The following is a 14440-nucleotide window of genomic DNA, read 5'->3' on the forward strand; positions in this document are numbered from 1 at the left end:
CTCCATGGCTTCTTCCTGATCTGCTCTTTTTTTCTTCCAGCATTCAGTTTAGTTTTCCCTGCCTACCTCTATTCCCTGCACAGGCCCTATGGTATTCACAGCATACAGAGGGAATCCCACATCATTCCTTGTTATTTAGCTTCTTTGGGTCTGGATTGAAGCGTGGTTATCCTTTACTTGTAGCCACCAATAAGTGAGTACATACATAATGATTGTCTTTCTGAGTCTGAATTACCTCACCCAGAATGATCTCTCCTAGTTCCATCCATTTGCTGGCAAATGTTCTGCTGTTCTTAACAGATGAGTAATACTCCATTGTGTAAATGTACCACATTTTCTTTCTTTTTTACTGTTATTGATTCTTTGTGGATTTCACATCATGCATTCTGATCTCACCTCCCTATCTCCTTGCCTTCTGTCCTTGCTACCTTACCTACCAAATCAAAACCAAATTTCAAAGGAAAATCAACCAACCAAACAAACAAAGGAAGAATCTTGTCATGGAAGCTGTAGTGTAGCCCACTGAGCCACACAGTTTACCCTTTAGTCCATTCATCTTTACTTGTAAGTGTCATCGCCATGAGTCTGATGTGGCTTTAGGCCTCTGCTTCCTGCTACCCCACCAATAATGAGCTCTCACTGGAAGAACTCTTGGATGCCCTGTTGTACTGTGTCATGAAGATCCTGCTGTTTTTGATCTGTAGATTCATCCTCTTCACATGCTCCAACAGTTCATAGATTTGATAGATGTTGGAGGGGGCCAACTCACAGCCCTGGTTCTGGGCCTGGGTGGCAGCTGAGTTGGCCAGCTTGATAGCTTTGCCTCATCATCACTATCCAGACAAGCTCTCCAGCACTGACTCAGCAAGCGAGCTCAGTGCATCCTACAGCAAGTGTTATTCTTTTTTTAAAAAATGCTGTAAGATCCCCACGGCAGTAGGCAGCAGAAATGCTATAGGTCCCAAATGGTGGTAGCGGGCCATGTGGTGGCAGGCAGCGGGTTCTGGGAGCAGCCAGTCCCAGGCAGAAATGGCTGCCGGTCCCAGAGTGGCAGCCTGAGCGGTGGCGGCAGACAGCAGGCCCTGGGAGCAGCCAGTCCCAGGCAGAAACGGCTGCTGATCTCAGAGCAGTGGTGGTGGGCCATGTGGCAGCAATGGCTGGTCCCAGGCAGGGAGACACATGGCAGGCGGGCAGAAGACAGAAACATGGATAGATGGGACATGCAGGGTGAGGTTGAATGTTTATTCAGGGGGTTATGGAGGAGGAAGGGTGGGGGGGGACAGAGAGAGAGAGGGAGAGAGAGAGAGAGAGAGGAGGAGAAAGAGACAGAGAAGGGGGGAAGCAGAGAAGTGGGGAGAGAGGCAGAAGCAGAAGTGAAGCTGCCTCTAGAAGAGGAAGATGGAAAGGAGAGCAAGCTCAGGCCGGAAGCTGAAAATCAGCCTGCCTCAGCGGATGGGGCGGGGAATGGGTGTGGCTTTTCTCTTAAAGGGACCAAAACCATAACATTCCCAGGTCTTCCTTATAATAAAAAGTACGCACATCAAGGAAGCAGAAAAGGAAGGGCCCAAGATGGTGGTGGGCAGGTCAGAGGTAATGGGAGTGGGCGTGGCTTGTCCCTTAAAGGGACAGGAAAGCACAACAGCAAGGATCAGGGCCAGTTCTGTTCTTGGGTCCACAGACCCAGGTCCCCCTCATTCACATCACCAGGGTCAGCTCTACTGTTTTGCCCAGGCAAGGTACAGGGCCCTCTCTCATGATTACTGTAGGTAGAATAAGAACAAGAGAGCAGGGGCAGCTCTGTTGTTATGCTCTCAGGGCTGGCTTACCTCTTCCTCGTCTGCCATGTGGTGACATGGGTGAGGGAAAGATGCTCTCTACCCTCCGCTCCCTGCTGCCTGTGACAGGAGAGAGAGAGAGAGAGAGAGAGAGAGAGAGAGAGAGAGAGAGAAAACAGACACACACACACACACACACACAGAGAGAGAGAGAGAGAGAGAGAGAGAGAGAGAGAAGAGCTGGTTTCAGGTCATGAGAGTGACCTGTCCCACATCAACTGCAGCACCTAGGAGAGTGGGCCCCACATCCTGTCTGGTCAGCACACTAGAGCTGACCCTGTTGTCAGGTTCCACATTTTCTTGATCTAGTCTTTGGTTGATGGACATCTAGGTTGTTTCCAGTGTCTGGCTGTTATGAATAAAGCTGCTATGAACGTAGTTGAGCAAGTGTCCTTGTAGTTTGGTCGAGTGTCCTTTGGGTATATGCCCAGGAGTGATATAGCTAGGTCTTAAGGTAGACTGATTCCCAGTTGTTAGAGAAACTACCATATTGATTTCCAAAGTAGCTGTACAAGTTTGCACTCCCACCAGAAATGAAGCAGTGTTCCTCTTGATCTGCATCTCACTAGTGTGAGCTGTCTCTTGTGGTTTTGATCTTAGCCATTCTTGTCAGACATTTGTCAAATGTAAGGTGGAATCTCAGAGTCCTTTTGATTTGCATTTCCTCGATGGCTAAGGATGTTGAACATTTTAAGTGTTTCTTTGCCATTTGAGAATCTTGTTGAGAATTTTCTGTTTAGATTTGTGTCCTATTTTTTAATTGGATGATTTTATTTGTTGATGTATAGTTTCTTGAGTTCTTTCAATTATGTCTATTTCTTCTATTGTTATCGTCAACATCTGAGATTCTCTCTTCCATCTCTTGTATTCTGTTGGTGATCCTTGTATCTGTAGTTCCTGTTTGCTTACAAAGATTTTCCATTTCCAGAATCCCTCCATTTGTGTTTTTTATTATTATTAAATTATTTTTTAAAAAAATAGTCTTTTTTCATTTTACATACCTGTCTCAGTTCCCATCCCCCCTCTTCCCATTCTTTCCACCTACACCCCACCCCAGCCCCCTTCCATTCCTCAGAGAGGGTAAGGCTTCCCATGGGGAGTCAGCAAAGTCTAGCACATTGCTTTGAGGCAGGACCAAAGCCCTCTCCCCTGTTTGTGTATGTGTGTGTTTTAATTGCTTCATTTTCCATTTTCAGTTTTTTTTTAAATTTTTATTGCTTTGTAAATAATACCATTCAAAATTTCCACTTCCTCCCCTCCTCCCATTTCCCTCCCTCTCCCTCACTCACTCTCCTCTCTCCCCCTCCAGTCCTAAGAGAGGGTAGGGCACCCTGCCCTGTGGGAAGTCCAAGACCCTTCTTCTCCCTCCATCCAGGCCTAGGAAGGTGTGCATCCAAACAGACTAGGATCCCAAAAAGCCAATACATGCAGTAGAAACAAATTCCAGTGCCATTATCATTGGCTTCTCAGTCAGCCCCCATTGTCAGCCACATTCAGAGTCCGGTTTGAGCCCTCTCGTTCAGTCCCAGTCAAGCTGGCTTTGGTGAACTCCCATTAAATCAGGCACACTGTCTCAGTGGGTGGACCAACCCTTTGCATTTTCAGGTCTTGGTCCTTTATCTGTTTGTTTGTTTGTTTTCTTTTCCTTGGCTTTCTTGACATTCTTTAAGGGATTTATTGATTTCCAATTTTTCTTTGTCTTTTCTTCAATTTATTTAAGGGAGTTTTTCATTTCTTCTTAAAGGATCTCTATCATCTTCATAAAATTGGTTTTAAGGTCCCTTTCTTGTGCTTCAGCTGTGTTGGATTGTTAGGCTTTGCTTCATGGCTAACCAGGCATTGCTGGCGCCTATTGCTCTCTCTGTTGCTGACTGTGTTCTCAGGCTGACGCTTAGACATCTGGGTTTGGGATGATTATAGGCCTATGTGTTCGTTGTTTTAATAGTTACTCCAAACTTTCTTTATTCTTCAAATTTCCCAGATCATCTCACATCCTGCTCCTTAGTTTAATATTGGTGTTTATCTTGAAAACATAGTGCTTAATTGTTGTAAACACCATGACCGGCAGAGTAACTATCCCAGTGAGGAGATGCGGCTCAGCATGATCTATTTAGTCAAAGTTGGTTCAGACTTCTAGAGACTCGGGAAGTTTATTTTAGACATATTAGAATGCAACTTTGGAAAAAACTTTTCTGGTAACAGTGATCTCAATCCTATGTGCTCGAGAAAGCTTAAGGCATGACTACATCAGAATTCTTTTGCAAACTACATGTGACCTCTTCTATAAGGATGAGTTCTATAGTTTAAGGGCCTAAGGAGGATCAGGTATGGTTCTGGTCATACAGAGCTACAAAGAACATGTGACATCTTCTCTAAGGAAGGGTTCTATTGACTGAGAAATACTGCTTAATATATAGGTCTAGGGAGGAAGAGTCTGGGGTAAACATGAATAATCTTGGGGATTTGGTGTGAACTGGCCCTAGAGATTGCATAGATTACTAGACTATTAACAACACCCACACCCAAGCATTCCAGTTAGAAAACAGGTACATATCTCTTTCCTTGAAGAGATAAGCCTTCATGCTTAACATTCCTGGCTTTTCTAGTGTTTGTCTGTGAACACATACTTAAATTTCAAATATCTGCAAATTTATCTGCATTGCCTTTTCCCTGTCCCGGAGGAAGAGATGACCTTCTGCTATGGAGGATCATGTATTTCCTGTACTTAAGAATTTTGCTCTATCAGTCATCTTTTCTCTTTCTGTATCACCCTTCTGAACCATGTATGTGTATTTGTGTGCTGTAGCATATAAATATTGTATGTATATTCATGTGCATGTGCAGTGTGTGTGTATGTGAAGGCCTGAGGGTTGACATCTTCCTCAATCTCTCTTCCTTTAGAATCCTTCTACTCCTTCCCCAGCACTGAAATTACAGAATTGTGCTGCCAAATCCAGCTTTTTAAATACATGCTGAAAATCCAAACTTGGGTCCCCATGCTTATATAGCAAACACTACCAAAATAAGTCATATCTCCAGCCCCTTCCTTCAGAATCTAAACTTAGGAAGGAGGAATTACACTTTCTTCCATACATAAAAGGACCTAAAAATCTTTTTCAAATATAAATTCATTTCTGGCTCTTTATAACTCTGTTTGTTTTCATATTTCAAACACCTTATATCTTTAATTTCATAAAATTTTTGGTTCCTCTTAACTCTCCACTGATATTGTCTTCAGTTTCTTTGCCATGTCAGTAGTCTTAGCTTGCTTAATTACATAATTGACTTCCTCTTCCTTTTTCTTTTCTTATTCTTTTGTTTCTTATAATGTCCCCTTTATCTACCTCTTTTTCTTTTTCCAAGACCCGGTTTCTCTGTGTAGCTTTGGAGCCTGTCCTGGAACTTACTGTGTAAAACAGACTGGCCTCAAACTCACAAAGATCCACCTCCCTCTGCCTACCCAAGTGCTAGAATTAAACGTGTACACCATCACATCATTTACCTCTTTACCTCTCTTCCTATTCAAAATTTCTTTGCAAGTATTTTGTTCTCTGTCTGCCATTAAAGAAAGTATTCCTTTAGATTTTGATTTCAGCCTTATCTACTCTTCATAGACAGTTTCATATGTACTCAGACTACAATTTCTTTGGAGAAAATATTTATTTTTTAAATTAAAGATTATACTTTTAAAATTTATGTATATGTGTTTATGTTTGTGTGTGTGTGTGTGTGTGTGTGTGTGTGTGTGTGTGTGTGTGTGTGAAAGCCAAGGCCAAGGAGAGCACAGGTCCTTTTGAGTTGGAGTTATAGAGCATTTTGAGCCTCCTGATGTGGGTTCTGGGAACCAAACTCATGGCCTCTGGAAGAGCAGTACATGCTTTTAGCTGCTGAGCCATCTCTTCAGCCTCTGTTTGTTTTTCCTGTGGAATACCTTAAACATACTAGTTGTATACTATAATATCAAATATAGGATGGTTTTGGGTAATGTCATTTAGGCACTAACAGTCAGTGAAAATTACCATTTGGAGTTTTACTCATCAGGGCTAACATTAGGAGTCATGTTGATGTTCTTTTAAAACGTTTTCCCCTATGTAGTGCCTAAATTTCTTAATATTTTAATTATGTAACCATCTACTTTTATAATTTTTTAAAAAATGCTTCAAGATCCCTGGCGGCAGTAGGCAGTAGAAATGCTGTAGGTCCCAAATGGTGGTAGTGGGCCATGTAGCGGCAGAAAACGGGCCCTGGGAGCAGCCAGTCCCAGGCAGAGATGGCTGCTGGTCCCTGAGCAATGGCTGGTCCCAGGCAGGGAGACACACGGAGGGTGGGCAGAAGACAGAAACATGGATAGACACGACGTGCAGAGTGAGGTTGAATTCAGGGGGTTATGGAGGGGGAAGGGGGTGGGGGAGAGAGAGAGAGAGAGAGAGAGAGAGAGAGAGGAGAAAGTACAGAAACGGGGGGGGGGGGAAGAGAGAAGTGGGGAGAGAGGCAGAAGTGAAGCTGCCTCTCCGAGAGGAAGATGGAAAAGAGAGCGAGCACAGGCCCTGAAGATCAGCCTGCCTCAGCAGATGGGGGAGAGAGTGGGCGTGGCTTGTCTCTTAAAGTTACCAGGGACCAAAACCATAACATCTACTATATGTATGTATCTAGGACACTCTCACAAAAGTCCAAAAATAAGAAGTTTCCAGAACCACCAGTCAATGCGGATGAAGATGAAGATGTCAAAGCTGAAAGACTGAAGGTTAAAGAGCTGATGAGCTGCCAGTGTTGTGAGGAGGTAACTTGTTTATTATTGCTAAGTCATATTAAGTCTGAAATGGTAAATTACCAAAGACATAGGAATTAATAAGAAATAATTTTCATTGCACATTAATGTGAAATTTATTTGTACACTTCTCTATTAAAAGTGAATATAGTTCTTAGGACACATATGTGAGGCATGAAATGATAGGCATCTAATTTATAACTATAAAACCTATTTTGCTTATTAGAAGCCAGCCATTATGGTATGCAATTTGCATAAAGAATATGATGATAAGAAAGATTTTCTTCATTCAAGAAAAACAAAGAAAGTAGCAACAAAATATGTCTCATTCTCTGTGAGAAAAGGTTGGTATTTATTTTTCTCAAGTTTTTCAGAAAAGTAATTTTTATTTTTAGTTTGTCTTTAATATATAATTTTTCTTTCAATTTCTATAGGAGAGATCTTGGGACTGTTGGGTCCAAATGGTGCTGGCAAAAGCACAATCATTAATATTCTGGTTGGGGATATTGAACCAACTTCAGGCCAGGTATGATGTGTAAGTTGAGGATTGTGTCTAATATAACTTATATTTTAATCAAGATAAGTCTACTATTGATGAATTGTGAATTTGATGGTCCAGCTTCATGTGTTTTCATATTTTTTTGTATAGACTTAAGAGATTAAAATATTTTGGTCATCTGTGAAAGTAAGACAAATTGTGAAATTTTCACACACATACAGTTCTGTTTTTAATAATTATCTACATTCAAGATTGATTTATCTTCCCATTTACCAAGACAGTTATAGTAATTTCTGGAGATAGGTAAATTAGTCTTGATCCTGTCAATTAGTTTTCAATTATAATCATGTCACTTACCAGTTGGTAACCCCCCCCCCCGCAACGTCTGTGCTGCTCTCCTTTCCTGTTTGCTTCCCCCTGTTCTCTTCACACTAGATAGACAGACTCGCCGTTCTATGAGTAACAAGGAATACTCTTTTGAGGTTTTCCCTGAGCTGTTCCTTATGTCAACTATAGCCTATATCCAAGAAATACAAAGGGTTTATTTATTTTCTTCAACTCGTTGGTTTAAATATTTTCAGGGAAGCCTCATGATGGCAGTACCTGTGGCGTGATTCCCACTCAGCGTGTAGAACTACCATGTTTTCTGGCCGTTATCTCTAAACTCTGATTTAGCTATGCAAGTCCTGGCGCCTTTAAAAAGCAATAAAACACTGGTTAGGTTGTACTGTTTCTGAGGGAAGGAGTTTAAGGGAATCTACTTACTGTCTCCTTCGCAATACAAATTAAGCAAAGATACTAAAATTTGGTCTGATTTTTGTAGATATTTCTAGGTGATTATATTTCACATTCAAGTGAAGATGATGAATCCACTAAGTGCATGGGTTACTGCCCTCAAACAAACCCACTGTGGCCAGATATTACTCTGCAAGAACATTTTGAAATTTATGGAGCTGTGAGAGGAATGAGTGCAAGCGACATGAAAGAAGTAATAAGTCGGTAAATGATCATCTTCAGGTTGCTTTTGCTATGTATATTTTAAAAATTTAAAACAATCATTTTTTTGTAGATTATAATTTACTTAGAAAATTTTCACATATTCTTTACAAAATTATGATACCTATGAAAAAGGGCAACTCTTTATTTGTATTTTTCTGATTCTTTGTTATATTTTGAGACAGTCTTACCATTTAGCCCCAGCCAACCTTGAACTCAGAGATCTATCTGCCTTTGTTCTTAAGTGCTGGGATTAAAGACAGGTGCCAGCACTGCCTGGCTTAATTTTCCTATTTCTAATTATAGGAGGAAGGTACTCATAAATGATGTGAAAATTAAGTGAATCATTTATTAAGACAATTAGTTTGTTTAAAATGATATAAATTGGAGCTTTTTTTTCTTACCTAATTATACCAAACATTACCTAAGTGACTCTTTTACAGAGAACAGTGTTAGTGATCATGCCTAATTTATATTTATATTAACTAATACAGATCCAGGTACATTAATTTTATATTGACCGTTTTGCAGAATAACAAATGCCCTTGATTTGAAAGAACATCTTCAGAAAACTATAAAGAAACTGCCTGCAGGGATCAAGAGAAAGGTACTTGTCACGAGATAACAAATGCATCTGTTTTACTAGTTCAGCGCTTTCCACTCTCTGGACAGACATCCTCAGAGTGAAGTCTTAGTCCGGTCTCCCTCTTTCTTCCGCCTAGCTGTGTTTTGCTCTCAGTATGCTGGGGAACCCACAGGTTACTCTCTTGGATGAGCCGTCCACAGGTATGGACCCCAGAGCCAAGCAGCACATGTGGTGAGTACGAGGCTAAAGACTTCTGTCCCAGGGCATGACATCATCATGGTTTACAGACCTGTGAACGATAGCTTCCTGTCCCAGGGCATGACATCATCATGGTTTACAGAACTGTGACCGATAGCTTCCTGTCCCAGGGCATGACATCATCATGGTTTACAGAACTGTGACCGATAGCTTCCTGTCAGCAATGTATACATCTTGATTTTATAAAATAGTAATTAAATATTTAGCCTTTTAAAGCTTTTATCATACCTTTGTTAAAATGTTAATGATATTTTATATACTACAGAACAGTGGTTATTAAAATAAATAGTTCTACTTTCTGAATTGAGTTTTGGAAAATTTTCCCTAGTCATTTAATGGTATATTATGTTTTTCATAATACTGTTTTGAATTTCAGTGTTATAATTTATTGTAGTAGTTTAAAGAACTAGTTGGTCAAATAATTTTTGATCCTTAATTTCCATGTTTATAAAGTTTAAGATTTAACTTAGATGTATATTAATTTTATGAATATGCAGCTTTTTTATAACACAAATCACATTTTATCATACATTGATTCATTCCTTTATGCTTTTGTTTTCTCTCTCTCCTTTTTTGTTATTGCTGGAGATTGAGACCAAGCTACTGTCAATTGTAAGCAAGTGCTGTACCTCTGAGCTGTACATTAGCCTGGTTATTGTACTTTAAACCCATGTATATCTTTGAAGTAATGAAATTTCTTTGCATGTGTCAAGTTTTCAAACTAAAGAAAAGTAAGTTATAATAGAAAAATCATAGTTTGGTAGGATATAATAACTTATAGCAATTGATACTGGGTAAGTTTTAGTCAAATAGTTGGATTTTGAAAAACTACTTATCTCTATTAGCAAACAGGTATATTCCTCTTACTTATTTTTTTAAAATATTTTGTAGGAGAGCTATTCGAACTGCATTTAAAAACAAAAAGCGGGCTGCTCTTCTGACGACTCATTACATGGAAGAGGCAGAGGCCGTCTGTGACAGAGTGGCAATTATGGTGTCTGGGCAGTTAAGGTAGGTGTCTAAACAGCATACCTTTCAGAGAAGGAATTTAGGCTGTATTCTGAGTGTGATCTTTTAAAAACTTAGAAAACTGCATTAATTTGAAATGTCAAAACACAATTCTTATAGTTTTTAAAATCTGATTTGTATGTAATTTCTTGGAAACACATAATTTTTTACAAACTGTCAAACTACCTGTATTAGTATGTTTTCAGCCCTTTGACTATTTTAAAGTAATAGGAATCATTTTGAATTATAATGCAAAGTATAAGATAAATATTTGACTTTATATCTACATAAATAAATGATTGACTGGATGAATAAATGTGGGCAAAGAGACAAATTTACCTTACACAATGATTTCAAATAAAATATGTCTCTATGGTTCCCTCAAAGGAAGCTTACCCTTTCCTGTTCCAGGTTATACTGGATATAATCAGTTTCTCCTAGAAAATTGAGTAAGGAAAAGGGGAAGTAAAACGTTCACAGTTGAAAAACTTACAGATATCTAACTAAGCAGTGTGTACAGATACTGCACATCCCTGAACATGACATCGAGTAATGAGAAGCATGCTTCAGAGTGTGGTTTTCTGTCCAGAAGTCATAACCTAGCTTAACGTGAGGAAAATAACGAGCAAACACAAACTGAAGGGCATTCCAATAAAGCATCTGATCAGTCATGGAAAGGAATGAGTAAGAAGTGTCATTAACTTTGGAGACAGAAGAGTCATAACAACTAAATACAACGTGAAACAGAATCCTGGAACAGAAAAGACACTACTGGAAATCTAACAAAATCAAATAAACCCAGCTCTAACCTCAGCTAGATCTGCATCATGGAGATTGCTTGATTTCGACAAATTTGTCCTAGAAGTAGAAGAAGAAAATGTTAGGTAACATGAGACCAGATGTGGTGTGCGCTGCATGGTGTTTGCAACGCGCTGTTCATGTAAATGATCTGCAGAGCCATGTTCTCCAAAAAATGTGGCAGAGATTTAAGTGAGAAATCATTCTGGGAAACTATCAAGAAACTTTAACTTTCTCTTTTAAAAATTACTTCAGATGTATTGGAACAGTACAACATCTAAAGAGTAAGTTTGGCAAAGGCTACTTTTTGGAAATTAAATTAAAAGACTGGATAGAAAACCTGGAAATAGACCGCCTTCAAAGAGAAATTCAATATATTTTCCCAAATGCAAGCCGCCAAGAGAGGTAACAACTTTTAAATATATTTAATATTTTTTATAGAGTAGAAATCATTAAAGGTTATCTTTTCCGTTTTATTTCTGCCTGTCTTTGAGTATCTTATTCATGTACTTGATTGTCACCAGTACTAGATTGTGCTGTCAGAACAGAGGTTTGTATATACTTTACAGTTACAATTGCATGGTATTTTACACAAAGTTTTAGGAAAATGAATAACAAAGTATAGTTTTAGAATTTGAATTTGAATCTAAAAATTAAACTTCATCTTACAAACATACACAGTAGTTGAGTTTTGCTTTTTGCTGTATTTATCTTTGTTTTTCAGCTTTTCTTCTATTTTGGCCTTTAAAATTCCTAAAGAAGATGTTCAGTCCCTCTCACAATCCTTTGCTAAGTTGGAAGAAGGCAAGTAGCATTTGAGAATATTGTAAGATAGTTTTCGAATAATGGAAGGATTCTATTTAGGAAGTTTAGAACTGGGAGCCAGATTGTTGTTGTAGTTGTAGCAAATAATATCATCTTTCAGTATTTTATTCTAAGATAAGTAAACATGAATGTGTGTATAAATACGTACATATATGTAACAATAATTAAAAAAGAATTAAGTGGTCAGAATTTGAGAGGGGATGAGGGAGACACAGGAGGACTTGAGGGGAGAGAAGGGAGTACTCGTGTAAGTAATTCTCAGAAACACAAAAAATTGAAACATATATATATTTTTTATCATTCTCTGTGGGAATTCTAAATAGGACAAAATTTTTTATCTTACATATCACCATGATAGCTGTAGACTAAGTATTAATTCTGAAAATTTTACTTTCCTTGTAATGCCTTTATGATTAAAGGAATAAATTTACCGACAATTTGGTATTAGATTGGATTGCAAAGGGATTTGAAGTGAGTGTAGAATCTAATTTAAGAATCAAGGACAGACTATATAATAGAGTTTGGAGAATGGGGGGTTAGAGATCTGACACCATAAAACCAAAAACTAATGAGGAAGGAGATACAGGAGCGAAAGTGGAGGTAAGTTAGAAAATGTGAATTAGGTCAAGTAACAGTAATCCTGACTGTTTAGAGCTGAGAATCAGTAGTGGGCATGGGAGAGAGAAAGAGCGAGACCGAGGGAAATAACGTGAGAGAAAAGACATGAGACAGACCTCAGGTGGAGGGGTTGTTTATTGGGGAAAAGTGAATGGGAAAAGGGGGGAGGGGAGACTGGCCTCTGGGGTCAAGAGTAGCAGAAGAGAAGAGGAGAGGAGGGGACAGAAAAGAAGGTGGGGAGCAGAGGAGAGAGAGAGATGGGAGGTGGACAGGCTCCTTTTAAAAGGGACTGCAATGAATGTGCACAAGAGATGCTCTTAGTAGTCAGGCCAGTGCAGATGTCTGAACAACTTCAGTTTTGAATGACTTGTTGACAGAGTTTTTAAAAAGACATTAGATACCTTGCAGGTTATTGCCATTTCATTCTTAAAATATCAGTGAGTAAAATGTTATTTTTATGTTTTAACAGCAAAACACACTTTTGCCGTAGAAGAATATAGCTTTTCTCAAGCAACATTGGAACAGGTACTGTAAAGTTAAATTAGAAAAGATTACTACATAGTTAGGTGTGTCTATTAGCAATTGCTTAGGGTTATATTTTGGAGTAATAGTATAGACATTTCAAATTATGTAATTAAAAAATGTACTTATTTCATGTGTGGGTGTGAGTCTACAAGGGCCACAGCATTTTTGTGAGACCAGAGGACAATTTGTAAAAATCAGTTCTCAACCATGTGGGGCTTGGTAATTGAACTTAGGTCTTTGGACTTGGCAATGCTGAGCCTTCTCACCACTCCCGTTTATAATTACAATTATAATTACAGCTTTAGCATCCTCTTTGCTTTTTGTTCAATTTTATTTTTAAATACCTTTAATTGAAAACTCACATTATTTACATTTATTGAGTACAGTGTGATGGTTTGATATATACATACAGTATTGAATAATTAATTCAAGTGAATTTTATCTTGTTAATTTTGAATAGGTTTATACTCATCTTTGTAAATACTTGAAAAGACTCATGGTAGAATTCCATATTAAAATACTTGATATATTAATCAGATAATTTGTTAACTCTTTAAGTATACTATTGTCTTTGTATCTAATGGATGTAATTTGATTTGCTCGAATAGTATTAATATCAATAAATTTCTTGATACTTTTTAATAGTTATGGCATTGTATCATGTCTAACAGTTAAAAGTCCTTTGAGTTATAGAATAATTTTTCCCTCTTATCTAGGTTTTTGTTGAACTTACCAAAGAACAAGAAGAAGAAGATAATAGTTGTGGGACTTTGAACAGCACACTTTGGTGGGAAAGAACACAGGAAGATAGAGTAGTGTTTTGAATGTTTGTTGTACACTGCTTACTGACACTGAATTTATTTATTCTTTTTAAACTGATTTTAAAAGTGTATTACTTGAATAGTAGTTGAAGAAACATGAAAGCACTTGGAAGTTTCTTAAACTCCTTAATTTATATGCTATTGTTGTTTTGCTTTCCTTTAAATAAATTTGTGTGTAATTGTCAAGCAGCATGTTTATGTCTGAAGTATATTGAATGTAGTCAATATGCCATCTTTTTCACCTTTCACAAAACAATATTTCTCAGCAGCTTAAAGAAATTATGAAAGAATAATTATGAATAATATGTAAGTTTATATTATCTTACATAATTTTACATTTCTCCAGTGCTAATTTAGAAAGACCAATATGTGACTAATCAATAGAAATGAGAATTAAGACAAAGAAGAAACTTGGCTTTTCCTTTAAAATTTATTTGTAAAAGAAACTCTTGAGGAAGTTGGCATCTGTAAAAGTTCAGAGATGAGGAGTACATCCACGAGGTGGCAGTCCTTAATCATAGTAAATAAAATAGTCTTATTATAATAAGTGATCTTCAGTATGGCCAATTATATGTTTTAAGTTACATTTCTTTTGCCCACATTAAAATTCAATGTGTTTTGGTGATTGTAATTCACGAACAGATTATGACTAGAGTCTTAGTATGTAATAGGCTGGTTCTCTGAAATGACGGTGACAGATACCTGTAGAGGGAGGAGAATTAGTCTGTATCTTCCCCCAGACTTCTGATGAAGATTAAAAACAAAAAGCTTGTTGCCTTCCTCACAAGGGGCATGCTCGATTTTATTCTTAGATAAGAAATTTATTGGATGACCATTTCTATTGCTAAGTTTTAGTGCTTGATTTTCTCTTAAGTTTTAAGTAGATCAATGTATCAGTGTATC

At 38.0% G+C, this 14440-nt stretch overlaps 1 protein-coding gene across 1 annotated transcript in view; it reads left to right on the plus strand.

Moving 5' to 3' along the window:
- The window catches only part of Abca5 (ATP binding cassette subfamily A member 5), a 73668-nt gene extending 59933 nt beyond the window's left edge, over positions 1-13735 (plus strand). Inside the window, exons 29-39 of the mRNA XM_041635836.1 lie at positions 6489-6615; positions 6830-6947; positions 7038-7129; positions 7926-8101; positions 8630-8705; positions 8821-8915; positions 9834-9953; positions 11004-11153; positions 11473-11552; positions 12661-12716; positions 13433-13735. Of these exons, the coding sequence (XP_041491770.1) occupies positions 6489-6615; positions 6830-6947; positions 7038-7129; positions 7926-8101; positions 8630-8705; positions 8821-8915; positions 9834-9953; positions 11004-11153; positions 11473-11552; positions 12661-12716; positions 13433-13540 (1198 nt within the window). The 3' untranslated portion in view covers positions 13541-13735. The remainder of the gene's footprint in view (positions 1-6488; positions 6616-6829; positions 6948-7037; positions 7130-7925; positions 8102-8629; positions 8706-8820; positions 8916-9833; positions 9954-11003; positions 11154-11472; positions 11553-12660; positions 12717-13432) is intronic.
- Positions 13736-14440: the final 705 nt, after the last annotated feature.

Source organism: Microtus oregoni, unplaced genomic scaffold (assembly GCF_018167655.1).
Source record: "Microtus oregoni isolate MIOR12 unplaced genomic scaffold, Mior012 000048F_ref0000485, whole genome shotgun sequence".
Lineage (NCBI taxonomy): Eukaryota > Metazoa > Chordata > Mammalia > Rodentia > Cricetidae > Microtus > Microtus oregoni.